At 38.4% G+C, this 14,007-nt stretch overlaps 1 protein-coding gene across 1 annotated transcript in view; it reads right to left on the bottom strand.

Moving 5' to 3' along the window:
* Positions 1 to 468: 468 nt before the first annotated feature.
* ARGLU1 (arginine and glutamate rich 1) overlaps positions 469 to 14,007 on the bottom strand; it is a 26,284-nt gene continuing 12,745 nt past the window's right edge. The window contains exon 4 of the mRNA XM_007196776.3: positions 469 to 1,310. Coding sequence (XP_007196838.1) covers positions 1,146 to 1,310 — 165 coding nt within the window. The 3' untranslated portion in view covers positions 469 to 1,145. The remainder of the gene's footprint in view (positions 1,311 to 14,007) is intronic.

The following is a 14,007-nucleotide window of genomic DNA, read 5'->3' as shown; positions in this document are numbered from 1 at the left end:
CCCAAAAAACGTGCAGGTACCCTACACTGAAGATGATTTGACTACCTTAGCCTTCTGTAAAAGTACAAAAGCTAAGTTCTTTCTGATGGCCCACTTCGAAAATAATCTAAAATACTATAAATCTTTAGAATCATTCTTCTAGTCTTTATTAAGTATAATTTGTGGTAATAATACTTATATCCTAAAATAGAGGCACAGGATTGAGAATTTAAATCTTTTTCTGGGTGCTCAGTCTTTCTTAACGGTAATACTGTTGTCATAATTTGTTGTATCAGCATGAATTAGATATCTGTAAAATAGCCATTAAATATTAATTCTCAAGTATATTTAATGTACATATAAATCCTATGTTAAAAGTGAAAAGAAATATACAGCATAGTCCTAGGATTTCTAGATTGTTGACCATCAAAAAGTAAACCACCCTCTTTTAAGACTTAATAGAACTTTAAAAAAAATTGCTTCAACATATGAATTTAAGACTTTACTTTATTCAGCAAAATCATTTATTTACACAATGGGGAATGCTGGTTTGATTTCGTCAATGAAATAAAAACAAGTTGAACAGAGACAATACTGAACTGTATATATATTTTGTATCAGAGCTGACCAACTGTTTCCTTACCTGTGTCAGGAACATCAAGAGTAACAGTATCACGAGGACACTGGTTAACAATACACCACAAAGGTCCAGTAACACCCTGGGCGCTTCCAATGCAATTACCAACTTTTTCTTTTTTTATAAATATATAAAAAAACAAAAAGTCAGCAAAACCAGCATTATGATGTAGTAAACAGAGTATAACTCTGAAGTCAGTGGGTCAGTAAAAACCTTATCAGACCATCCATAGTTTACAAAGTGATCTGCTCTTCTTCAGATCACTAATACAGAATCCAACAGGTGAAAAAATATCGCTTTTTGGAAGATAACAATGATCTGATAAGGATTTGACTTAATGGACATTAAAGGGAGGGAGGGGAAAAAAAGGAATTGCAGAGCATAGCCCCTATTAGAACAAGCTAACTTTCCAGATTTTCCAAATTAAAAAAACAAAAACAAAACAAACAAAAAAAAAAAACCACTTCAACATGAAGCTACCATACAAAGTTTTTCCATTTTTCTTTGTAAAAAGTTCAGAGTTTGCAATTTAATCCTGGGTTTTTAATGAGAAGGACAGTTTTGGCCTGGACTTCCCCTTGCCCAGGATAATTTTTTGTTCTTCTTTTTGTTGACGCTGTCGCTCTTGTTCTAGTTTCATCCTTTCCTCATGAATCTTTCTTTGTTCTTCAACAATTCTCAACTGTTCTTCAGCCTGAAAGGTAAAAGTAAAAAATTAGAATTTCATGTCTTCTATTAGTAATATTCCAGAAACTGGGTGACAAATTCATCAACAGGAGCACACAAAAGTATATGCTTAAAAAATCTTGCCTAAGATCACACAGAAAGTATCAGGAAAAAATACCTAGGAATTAGAAAAGAACTCCTTATTAATTATTCCAACATTTTCTGATTTTGTTTTTATGAAAAATATATGAACAAATTGTAGGAAAGCACTTGAACACTGTGAAAATGAAAAGAAGTTTCTACAAATCATGTCGAGCTCAGTATACATTTTTGCCCTATTACCTATTTTTATTTTAGCTACACCCTCGGTGCACCAGATCAACAAACTGTCAATTATCAATCAAGGCATGAATTTTTCAGAGTATGTTATTACCAATTATTATAACTAAATTTATAATTAGAAAGGCATACAAAAATTATAGACAAAAATCCTCAACGGAGCTACATTATATTGTCAATATACAACCATGAAATAATAAGTTTTTTTCTGGAGAAAAAAATGATACCTTTTTGACCTGGCTAACTATAAAATGCTATCTAATTGCAAATAGATACCAATAAAATTCCTGCAATGCCTCTGACTCCTTCACAACTCCTTCAGTCTCAAGCAACCAACTTCCTTCCTGTGTTCTCTACAGAAGATGTCCCCTCTGTACCAAGAAAATTCAGGTCATTCTCACGAGCTCCGTCCTCATCAAGTTGCTCCTTCTCCCCAAAGATTCCATGTCCACTCCCTTAATTCTCAACCAGCTGTGATTTTACTCCTCTCCCAGGGGACATTAGGAAGTGTGTGTGTGGTTGGTTGTCACAACGGGCGGTGCCGTGTGTATAGTGTGTGTGTCGTGTGTGCGCATGTGTGTGCCATGTGTGCATGTGCCGTGTGTGTGGTGTGTCTCGTGTGTCGTGTGCATGTGGGTGCGTGTCGTGTGTGTGCCGTGTCTCGTGTGTGTGCGTGTGGTGTATGCGTGTGTGCGTATGCTGTCTCGTGTGCGGCGTGTGTGGCGTGTGCACGTCGTGTGGCGTGTGCGCGTCGTTTGTGTCGTGTGTGCATGTGTCGTGTGCGTGCGAGTGTGTGCATGTAGCGCATGTGTGTGCCGTGTGTGTCGTGTGTGTGGGTGGTGTTCCTGGCACCCAGTGGGCAGAGATCAGGCCGCCAGACGTCCTACAAGGCACAGGACAGCCCCCCTCCCCGACAACAAAGAATTATCTAACTCCGAAGATAAACAGTGCCAAGGTTTAGGAAACCTGCTCTAACCCTTGACTTTTAAATCTCAGCTATCATCAGAGTTGTCCTTTTCCCCCCCATCTGACCTTGATCTTAAAATATGCACTGCATCCTTCGAATGCCTTATTTCCATTCAAAGTCAAATTTTAAAAATTCATTGCTTCCATCTCCATTATTCTACTGAAATTGTTTTCTAGATGGTCAAAAACTAACAATAAGTTTAGTGGCCTTTCCCTTTACTCATTCTTCTGTTCACTTGAACTTGTCTTTTAAAAATTTTCTCTCCTCCCATAAATGAAACACTAAGGTTCAAAAGGTTAAGGTCCTCCATGGATAGGTTATTCTTTTCAGGAATACTAAAAGTCAATGTGACTGAATTATAGGCTTTACGGCAGAAGATGGAAAAGGTAACAAATTCTGGTATTCAGCTTAATAAAACGTTTAAATTTTATCCTGTAGGTAAAAAAAAACCAACCCAACTTTTAAATACATAAGTCACACCAGAAAGAGGTTTGTTTTACTTTAAGATGGAGGCCGGTGGGGTGGGGAGCAAGTAAGGGGAAGGATAATGATCCTAAAAGGTGGAAGACAGTGGGCCAAATCCACTGTTACCAAGTACGGTCAGAGGTGAGGAAGACCCAAAACTGAAGAAGCGGGAATTAGGTGGGCAGGCAAGATGGGCAAGTGGATTTTCACAAACTTCTGTATCTTTGTATTCTCATAAGGTGGAAACCCAATGGAGAGCTGAAGTACCTCTCCCATACCTTTCTCCTAAGCTACATTTCCAGCTGGCTGATGAACATCCAGCTGGGAAACCTCTTCAATACCTTCAAAACTCAACATGTTCAAGATTTAAATTCTTCAAGCCTAACCCTAAAATGAACCAGCCCTTTCTAGCCTCCCTATTGCCACGCATCTAGTATAGCTTATTTCCCCTCCTCCCTCTTCCTTTGACACAACCAAACAGCTCTCAGATTTGTCAATTCTCCCCTTATATCCTCTCTTCCTTTATATTCTCTCCCCTAGAGCTCTGTCCCTTCCCTCTGCCACCGTGCCAGTTCAGGGCCCCAGATCCCCCGCAAACCTAAAATGCTCTTGTCTCCAGTCTCTGCCCTTCAGTCCACCCTACACAGTGCCGCTGGCTTCACCCTTCCTGGGCACTGTGCTCTCCTGCCCTCAGACTTCCAATGATTTCCACTGTGCACAGACATGGCCTAACTTCCTGGATTAGCGTACTATTTATGACTTCCCATATCCTTTCTCTCTTGCCCCCCACCAGCTCAGCTCACGCCATTCTTTCCTACGACAATCCTACCTGTGTGTCAAAGTCCATTGCAAATCACCATTCTCCTGTTTAGACTTTCAATGATAATTACAAGAGAAATAATCATCTGCTTCTGATCACCATTAGTAAATTCATATGCAAATTTATCCAGTTTTAATAAATCATCCCACATTTGGGGTAAGAGCATGGCACATGCAACTGAATCAAGACATAATAAAGACTCTTAGGGGGCACACTTGTGCTTTGAAAACTCCTTCCAGGATAAACACCCCAGACTCACTTTTCCATAAGGTTCTAACTCAGCCCCTAGGAAAGCAGATTAGAAAGAAGCTTGGGGGCTAAATGGTTTGAACATCACAACCTCAACCCATTTGAGAAATTTATGAAAACTACTTTGGCACTATCCACCCCAAACTACATTTCACAGTACTTTTATATCCAGCAATTTAATTTTCTAGATTTTATACTATAAACATACTTGCATACATGCAAAATTGAACAAGTTTATTCCAACATGGTTTGTAAAAGACTGGAAAAACCCAAATATTCATCAATATGGACTATTAAATACATTATGGTATATAAAAGAAAATACTGTGTAGCTGTTAAATCTTGAATCATGTGATATTACCTAATCAAAAAATTAAACAAGATTTAAAAAGTAACTTCCTTCACAGACAGAAAATACTATTTCTACTGCACTGAAATTATCTTTAGATTTGAGTGAAGAAAAAGGTTCAGTTTCATTGAAGTCTACAAATACAGGAGACAAAAGCGTGTCTATGTGTATAGAGGGAGAGCTGTAATCAACCAGGCCTTATAGCTGACAGTGTTATCCCCAGTGCTAAGCATATAGTGCCTATTACAAGTACCTGACAATGGAATGGTTTTTAAAAATGAAATCAAGCAGGTCTTTCCCGTCTTTATGTATAAATATTTGTATTTTGTTCTATTACAGCTTTTAAACTAAGCATATTCAATTACACCTTGGCAAAAAAAAAAAGATGATGGATTTTCACTAAACTTATCACGGTAATCATATGTTAAGTCAAATCTTTATGCTATACAGTGCTGTTATGTTAATTATATCTCAATAAAACTGCAGAAAATAAGAATAACAAAAAAACACATTTTCAAGTAAAAACAATGATGCAGATACAAGTGTCTTTACTTTATGTAAAAAAACATGTATCCTAAAATGTGGCCTGTAATAAGTTTTTAACAATTCTAATACATCAGGGGAGGACTCCCTATTTGTAAAAGTAACACTCATAAGGCTTTTGTAAAACAAAGAAGAATTTTATGACATGCATAGTTGGTCTTTAAGTTTCAATACTCCAATAATCCTGGGAAAATCTTTTTTTTGACCCTTACTATATATATAAAGAGTGGCTCTAATACCAATGACAATAACAATGAAATGATCACAGAGTAACTATATCACAGGGTAATTACGAGATGAAATAAGATAATTATGAGAGAACACACTGTAAAGTGCAATACTTTATAAATGCTGGGAATTACCTTTTAAACCAAACAAAAAATATCTGAGGGCCTAAGTACAGTGACCAGAGAAGGAAAACAATTATTTTAGCTCTAAAGTAAGAAAACTGGGGCTTCCCTGGTGGTGCAGTGGTTAAGAATCCGCCTGCCAATGCAGGGGACACGAGTTTGAGCCCTGGTCCGGGAAGATCCCACATGCCGCGGAGCAACTAAGCCTGTGCGCTACAACTACTGAGCCTGCGCTCTAGAGCCCGTGAGCCACAACTACCGAAGCCCGCGCGCCTAGGGCCCGTGCTCCGCAACAAGAGAAGCCACAGCAATGAGAAGCCCAGGCACCGCAACAAAGAGTAGCCCCCGCTCACCGCAACTACAGAAAGCCCGCGCGCAGCAATGAAGACCCAACGCAGCCAAAAATAAATAAATAAATAAAAGTAAAACAAGAAAACTATGTTGAACTGAAAGTGACAAAAACTTTTTCAACTGGAAGTTAATGAATGTCTTGGTAAACTGATAAGTCTTGACAATAAAATTTTATATATTAAAAAAAACAGGCTAGTTGAGAAAAACCAAACCCATCTCTCATTTTAATACAGTGGCTTTCAAGTGATGAAAAACTGTCTTATCCATCTGTAAGTGTGATATGACTCTACACCTTACTTGCTAGGTATTCTTCTAAAGCGTTGCCTCCCACCTCCCTCTGCTGTTAACTGTCTGATAGGCTGCTTTGTTCCTGGTGATCCCATCTGCTGGCACACGTACACTGTTCCTCTCCCCTCGTTTCAAATGTATGCAAAAGAAAGCATTATTCCAAATGGGGGCAGGGTATGCACATTCGTATTCATACAGGTGAACAACACTAAATTCTCCTACAAGGCTAATGTGGTGGACATCAGGGAGGCCAAAGAGAAAGGTAACACATCCACCATACTAGAGCCATTACAGTGGGGCAGTCCTTCCCAGCCACTACACCCAGGACCCTGTTTGGTCTCAAAAAGGCTTTCAACCTTGCACCCCACGCAAAAAGAATGACTGTTGAGATGAAATACACAAGAGCAAAACATACTATTATAGTAGAAGGGTCTACTTAACCCCCTTCCCAGTATCTTTTGTCTCCCCCTCCCACTTTACCTAGAGGTCCTACTGCTTTTATAAAAATTACTCTTTTCTAAGCATTCTCCTTACATTGTCTATAATTTTAGATCAAGGTCCTTAGCAGCAGTTTCTTCGGCAAATGGTGATGCTGAAATCTACTACTCTCTCTACGTGGAATATGTATGAATTTTTACCCCCCCAAAAATCTAAAGATAGAAATATTTATCAGGAGTGACTACTGGGATGATGGGAAAAACTAAAAAATCTTACAATTAGGAATCATGCCCCTACTCCGAAATGTGAATTTCTGCATTGTAACCTCCCAAAACATACCTCAGGTTTCCCTCTGCCATTCTGCAATTTTGTTTCTTTAATGCACCCTCCCCTCCATAACAAGTATAATGTATGCCTCCTTTTAGATAAACAATGAGTAAAAAAAATATTAAAAAGAAATTTAATGTAATTAGTTTTGACCCTAATACATGATGTTATTCATGTACAAGGTTAAAAAAAGAAAATAACAAAGAAGGACTGAAAAAAGCAATTCCCTCTTTGCCCCCAGGGGCCATGGCAATTTAGTTATTCTGATAGTTACCTCCTTAGGATATACACTAACTATCATTACAGGATATCATTAGCTACTCATCTAAAGAGAAATCATACCACCACACTCCTTCTAGCCCCCCTTCTTCTCAATTTACTTTAATTCCCCTTTGTTACCTTTATAACAAATGTATTTTTGAAACTTCCAACATTAGATAACATCTCCTGCAATTCCATTTTACTTAAAGTACAAACAATTGCTTCAAGAAGGAACTGACTGATAGTTGAGCTTGGTTTGAAAAGAACATTGGGTACAAAACTCCCCGCCTTCCAGACCTCTGGAGAGAGTGCTCTGTTACTGCCAAAAGAGAAATCTGATACCTTCAGGATTTTACCGTTCACGTCCTATAAATTTCACAAAAAAACTGTACTCTTCTAGATGTGGTTCTTTTAATCTTCTGTAGCCTAAATTCTCTGTTCTTTTACTCAGTTCTTTTGTTTGTTTTATTTAGTACTCATTCCTTTTTGTGAAAGTTTTCCTTAAATGCCTGGTGATCCTTGGCTCTTAGCACGATTACATCAGGTCTTCCCTGGTTCCCACAATAGACTTTTACCTTCCTTCCTTTTTCCTCTTCTCCCTCCCTCTGTACACCCTTATCACTCACCAAGTTCAACTAATTCTCTCGTTACTGTTTCTGCTCCCACCTAATCAAGTGCCCACCTTTTTCACTGACCTCAGTGGCTTTCTTGTTTCTAGTCTCCATCCTTCACACCACCCCACACAATGTCAATACATTAATGTCCAGAAAGTTTTTAAAAAATTGTTGCCAAGAATACATTAACATCATTAAATCAGCTTTCTACCTTATCAACTGGGAACAAGCCTCTCAATGATTTAAAATCCTTACCTAATTTGCCCACTCTTTCAAATTAAAATATTTAATTGACATTTACATTTGATGCCATACCATATTTTCCTATCTCTTAAAATGTATAAATGTCATTACTAGCCATCCTAAGTACTGTGCTGTTTCAACTTACATAATACACTCACTCTAGCATAAATGCCCCATTCTCTTTCCAACTATGTTAGTTTCCTGTAGCCACTGTAACAAATTACCACAAACTGGATAGCTTAAAACAGCAGAAATTTATTCTGAAGGCAAGAAGTCCAAAATCAGTATCACTGCAACAAAATCAAGGTGTTGATATTCCAGGGCCACATTCCTTCGGCCAATACCTTCATATCTCTGTTCTGACTTCATATCACCTTTTCCTATGTTAGTGGACTCTGAAAGCCTTTCATCATTAGGTCTTCTCTCCCTTTCAGTCCATGTTGGCAGTGTTTCTGCTGATATAACATCCTCAAAAACACTGTAGGTCTCCCATGTATATCACTAGACCACTAGACAACAGGCCACTAGACCTGGTTCTTCCACAGGTCTTTTCCAGATAATCTCATCTAATCCTGGCTTTTGCTAAAATGGCTGAGGTAACCTATGAGTCACAGGCATAAACTCTTCAGCGTTAGCAAAAGGATGTCCAATCATACCCTTAGCCTTCTTTCCAGAACAAGTTTTTCTAATAGTGAATCTAATTTTAGCATCTTTTGCAATCTAAATAGGCTAAAATTTTCCCCAAACATCAAGTTCTCATTTATTTTACTTCTTGGTTCTTTCCTCAATTACTCTCCTCTTGCATTTTACATAAATATTGAGAAGAAACCAGACTGCACTTTACTCAGAAATATCTTCAGCTATATATGAACTTCATCACTTAGATAAGTTCTGCCTTTCACACAACTGTAGGACACAGCTCAGCTGGGTTTTCTTCCACTATATAACAAGGAATTCCTTCCCTCCAGTTTGCATAACATGCTTTCATTTTCTTCCTAACCCTAACCAGAAGTGCCTTTTTAAAAAAGGGATTTCCTTCTTTATTTTTGGCTGTGTTGGGTCTCAGTTGCAGCACATGGGCTCCAGAGTGCGTGGGCTCTGTAGTTGCGGCACACGGGCTCTCTAGTTGCTGTGCGTGGGCTTAGCTGCCCTGCGACATGTCGGATCTTAGTTAGTTACCCGACCAGGGATCAAACCTGCGTCCCCTGCATTGCAAGGTGGATTCTTAACCACTGGACCACCAGGGAAGTCCCCAGAAGTGCCTTTAAAGTCCATATTCCTACCAACAGTCTAGGCATTTTCTATCATGTACCTCAGAATTCTTCCAGCCTCTACCCACTGTCCAATACCAAAAACACGTCCACATTTTTAGGTAACAAGTTAGCACAAACTAGGTAGGCTCAAAACAGCACAAGATTATTCTGCGGGCCGGAAGTCCGCAATCAGGAGTACTGGACCTAAAGCAAGGTGTCAGCAGGGGTTGTGCTCCCTCTCCAGGATCTAAGGGAGTCTGTTCCTTGCTTCTTCCGACTCCTGGTGGCTAAGAGGATTCCTCGTCTTCTGACCACATCACTCCAGTCTTCAAGGCCAGTACCTTCAAATCTCTCTCTGTTCTGTCTTAGGCTTCTCCTGTGTGTATTTTGTGGTAGAATCTCCTCCCATCTCCCTCTTATAAGGATACATGTAGAGGCACTTAGGGCACAGTAATAATCCAGGATAAACTCCCCACCTCAAGATCCTTAACTTATTCACATCTGTGTAGACTCTTTAACTGTCATATAAGGTAACACTCGCAGGTTCTAGGGATCAGAACATGGATATCTTTTTTGGGGGGCAGGAGACATTTTTCTGTCTACTACACAAACATTAAAAAATTCTTTCTTACATCTCCCTAGGAACTCTTTTCAGAGCTATCTCTTAATTGCAAAGTGAGATCTGGTTTACTTGAAACTTAAGTATGTGGAATACATTTCATATATAGTCAACTTGTAAACATGGTACTATCTTTTCATCTCTCAAACTGGTGAGATACCACATGTTATATAGCACAATGAGCACATTAAATCTCCCTAACTGGCAAGGAAAAAGGGGAAAGTTATTTCAATATTAAAGAGAGGAAATATACTATAGACCCAGAATTTCAGGGGACAGTTTGAGGGGTCGTTTTTCCTACTGACATAACCTCCTAGAACATTTCATTCCATGGCAACACCTACCACCTTCATTTAGTCTGTTTCCCGTTCTGAATAAATAAGATTCATATACATTTCAGAGTAGTATCTGGGCTTTTCCCAGACGCATCACTAAAAACTGTGTGAAGAAGAGGACTTTGAAAAATTTTAAGTACTACTTTTAACATTTTAAAGAAAATTAAAATTCTCCATCGTACTAACAACAGCCTTTCAAATGTTTGATGATAGCTGTGCAATGCCAATACTAACCCAAGAACTAGGAACCAATCTGCCAAAAAGCCAAGTCAAGCCAATCCACATTTGGATTAATTTTTGTTTGATTTTATAAATCAAATACGTATGTTCGTTAATATTTTCTTGCCTCCTATGGACAGATAAAATCAAGTATCTTTTTTTTTTTTTTAATAACACTACATCAGTATATTATTTATTTATATATCTTTTTCGGCTGTGTTGGGTCTTCGTTTCTGTGCAAGGGCCCCCCCCCCACCTGCGGCGAGCAGGGGCCACTCTTCATCGCTGTGCGCGGGCCTCTCACCATCGCGGCCTCTCCTGTTGCAGAGCACAGGCTCCAGACGCGCAGGCTCAGTAATTGTGGCTCACGGGCCCAGTTGCTCCGCGGCATGTGGGATCTTCCCAGACCAGGGCTCGAACCCGTGTCCCCTGCATTGGCAGGCAGACTCCCAACCACTGCGCCACCAGGGAAGCCCAAAATCAAGTATCTTGATAAACAACTTGGAACTAAAATGAGCAAAAACTCCTCTTGGTCTAGACCACTTAACATTTATCATATATGAGAGTCCATATGGCTTAGCTAATCTGTTCCTTATTACAGTCATCACTGGGAGCAATCTTTGAAGTTTTGTCATGAGGGCTTACTTAAAAGTGAGTCTAAGCGTGGCTTAAATTTACTTTCTTTACTAGTCATTCTTACCTGATCATAACGGTGATACACATTACTTGTAAAAAAAAAAAAAAAAAAAAAAGTAGAAACTGGAGAAAAGTATAAAATTACTTATAGGCTTACCAATTAGAGATAACTATTCTCAGTACTTGGCATATTTTTCTATTAAATGTACAAATATACATTTCAAATTAGGAAAATCATAATGTATATGTTAAGTTTTGTATTTAGCTACTTCCCCTGTATTATCAGATGCTTTTTGACTACAGAAAAATCCACTGTATGTGTTATAATTTATCTAAAAACCTGGGCAATTTTCACTATTCAAATAAGGGGAAAACATTTTTGTGTGTGAATTGATTTGTATTGGATTCAGTTTCCATTAGGTAAGTTCTTAGGAGCAGAATTAAAATTTAAGGTTCCTGGTATATACTGATTTATTGTTATTTTCTAAAATGGTCACATCCATTTAAACTTCCAGGATAGTGCACTATATAAAGGGTCTCTTTATACCATATTCTTGCCAACACTTGGTACTAACAGGGGAAAAAAAAAGTCTTTTCAAATTTGTTATGTAGTATTAGAGAAAAAGGAAAAGAGAGGGGTCATTTCTTTGCTTTCCCATTAAGGTTGGGATTTATTTTCAGGAATTTATGACAGCTACTTTTTATTTTACTTGTGTGAAATTACCTCTTTTACATCTTGAAGGAGTTTTTTTTTTCTTTCCCCCTTTCAGGAAGTTGGTCTCCTTTATTGATTTACAAGAGATCATTGTGTTATTATTTCATGGTTATAGACAAGAAATCTCCCCCAGGGTATATTCTTTTCCAAACTGTCTAATCTGCTTTCAAAACCTGACTTTCTGACTACACATAAAGTGGGTTTACTACAACTACTACTGCTTATCCCAAGAGATCCCACACATTCTTGCTTTTTTTCTAATTCTACTTCCCTAAAGGTCTCTGCCCTTCTTCATTTCCTCACCCTCTTGTCCTCACCCTAAATTCAATTTCTAACTGTCCATCAAGGTCCAGAGCAAGGGTATCTCCTCCAGGAAGGTTCCCAGGGCAATTATGTCAGTTACCCCATGTAACTCATACCACTTACCAAATAGTTCCATATCATTAGCTGACTTTTCTTGGAGTTGTCCTTGTCTCCACAATTAATACACTAAAGCCTTTAAGAGAACTTAACATCTTGGCTACTTTTATCTCCAAACTGCTTTTTATTCATATGTCTATTATTTTAACAAGACTTTCAATATATTCCATGTAGTATTTCCTAGTGTAAATACTAGGAAACGTGTATAAAGATTAAAGATTAAAGAACTGTGCTCAAAATTGAGAGGAAGGGGAAAGGATGATAAAAATGAGAGAAACTACAATAGTGTGCCTTGCATGTTTATACACTAACATTTTCTTGTCTCTTCCTACACAAAGGGTACTCTACTTTCCCTGCAACAACATGGCCACCAATAGAACCAAATAAAAATTAATTCTCTCCAACAGGAACAATAATTTTTTATGCTTCCAACGTTACTGAATACAAGAAGCAAATTAGTTATGTCCAGATTTTTACCAATTTTCCTCAAATTCAAGCTTCTTTTTCCCTAAGATACCTTTTCACTGAAGTTTTATTGATAACATGCAGTCAGAGCAGCGTCACTGCACAGTCTATTAATACGAAGTCAAACTCAAGGGTTCTAGAGCAGTGCTACTCTAAGTATGGCCCATGGACCAACGACAGTGCAAACTGTAACTGATCCACAATAAGATATGCAGAAGCCAAGAATAAGCATTTTAGAAACTTCTATAGCAATCTGACCTCATTTTTCTAATAATTCATCTTAACTGTATTTTGCAAAAGTAGAGGTCTGAGACAAACTGGGATTAAAAGACAAAAACAAAATCTGGGCAACTTTACCACCACTTGAAAAGCACTGCTTTAGAATATGCTTTGCTAATCTTTTCCTATTTTTATGGTTCATTTGGGTACACAAAGAAGGCTATTAGAGGAACATAAGGAGGCCAAGCTGTCCCTAGGCACTCAGACAGCTACCCCGGGGTCAGAAGGGATCAAGACTTTGGCAGGGTATACCAAGTTTAGAACCTTTGCTCTAGAAGTCACAATCTGGCATTTCAGGACATCCACAAACTGAACTCCCTCTATACAGTCTCTTACACCACGTTCTAAGAGGAATTCTATCCCACGTACTGGGTAATTTTGCTTCAGTGTTTCTTGCAGCAACTATACTGTTCATCTCTCCTGCAAATATCCATGGCCTTACAAACAAGACTATATCTACCTTTCAAAGCTCAACCTTCAAAACTAAAATTAAGATGCACACTTCCCATCTTACTTTCTCTCGCACTTGCACTGAGATTTTCTCCTTATGTGGAATCACTTGAAAAAAAAAAAGCATTATCACATATGTATTAAGTCAGCATGTATTAATACATCTTATTATGACTTCTCACCCACCTCATATTCATGGTGCTTCTTCCACCTAAGCAGATTTTAAGGTCTTTTCATTGGTAAAGCACGAGCAGGTCTTCCCCTTTCCTTGGGGCTTTCACAGTAACCAGGACAGTGAAACTAAGAATCCCTTGCGTCATGCTCAGTAAGTTGTTTAGGGTATTTCTAGTTTGGCTCTTATCTGGGGCAGATTATCTTTTACAAGATCATACTCTAGAACCAACTGCTGGTGGTTTTAACTTTCACATTCTTATTCACTATAAAACAATTATTTACAGCCCTCCTTCACCAACCCCCCAGTGGGATCCACTGTTAATTACTTAGATCCTCCCAGATCTTTTTCTGTGCCTTTATAAATACAGTCACAGAATTTGTTTTTTCTGAAGCACTTAACTGGAGCTTACATCTTGCTTTCCTCCCCCCGTCAAGAGTATGACTTAGCAGCAAATGTCTTCCTATGGCTGCATTATTCTCAACACATTTCTAACTAGACAAAACTTGTCTATAACCAAGAGTCCCTCTAGGGTCATGTCTTCATTCCCGGGCAGTA

Source organism: Balaenoptera acutorostrata, chromosome 18 (genome assembly GCF_949987535.1).
Source record: "Balaenoptera acutorostrata chromosome 18, mBalAcu1.1, whole genome shotgun sequence".
Lineage (NCBI taxonomy): Eukaryota > Metazoa > Chordata > Mammalia > Artiodactyla > Balaenopteridae > Balaenoptera > Balaenoptera acutorostrata.
This window is presented reverse-complemented; position numbering and strand designations above follow the sequence as displayed.